Source organism: Fulmarus glacialis, unplaced genomic scaffold, assembly GCF_000690835.1.
Source record: "Fulmarus glacialis isolate BGI_N327 unplaced genomic scaffold, ASM69083v1 scaffold42249, whole genome shotgun sequence".
In the NCBI taxonomy this organism is placed as follows: domain Eukaryota; kingdom Metazoa; phylum Chordata; class Aves; order Procellariiformes; family Procellariidae; genus Fulmarus; species Fulmarus glacialis.
Genome location: NW_009233340.1, coordinates 480 through 705, shown reverse-complemented (window position 1 = coordinate 705; position 226 = coordinate 480). Strand labels below are relative to the sequence as shown.

General features: G+C 55.3%; 1 protein-coding gene across 1 annotated transcript in view; it reads right to left on the bottom strand.

Moving 5' to 3' along the window:
• Window positions 1-221, bottom strand: part of LOC104082243 (homeobox protein Hox-B5-like) — a gene marked incomplete at both ends in the record, with an annotated part of 440 nt that extends 219 nt beyond the window's left edge. The window contains one exon of the mRNA XM_009585293.1: window positions 4-221. Coding sequence (XP_009583588.1) covers window positions 4-221 — 218 coding nt within the window. The remainder of the gene's footprint in view (window positions 1-3) is intronic.
• Window positions 222-226: the final 5 nt, after the last annotated feature.

The following is a 226-nucleotide window of genomic DNA, read 5'->3' as shown; positions in this document are numbered from 1 at the left end:
TGCCTCCATGGCTCTCGCTGTTGGAGCAGGGAAGGGAGTCGGGAGAAGATAAGGAGCAGCTAGACGCCTGTCTAAACCTGCTCTCCTGAGCTGGAGAAGGGAAACCGCGGGAGCTCTCCCCCACAGCCCCAAAGTGACTAGAGGAGGCTGAGCGGTTGATGCTAAGGTCCATCCCATTGTAGTTGTAGCCATAAGAGCTGGAATGCATGGTGCTTGAATCTCTGTA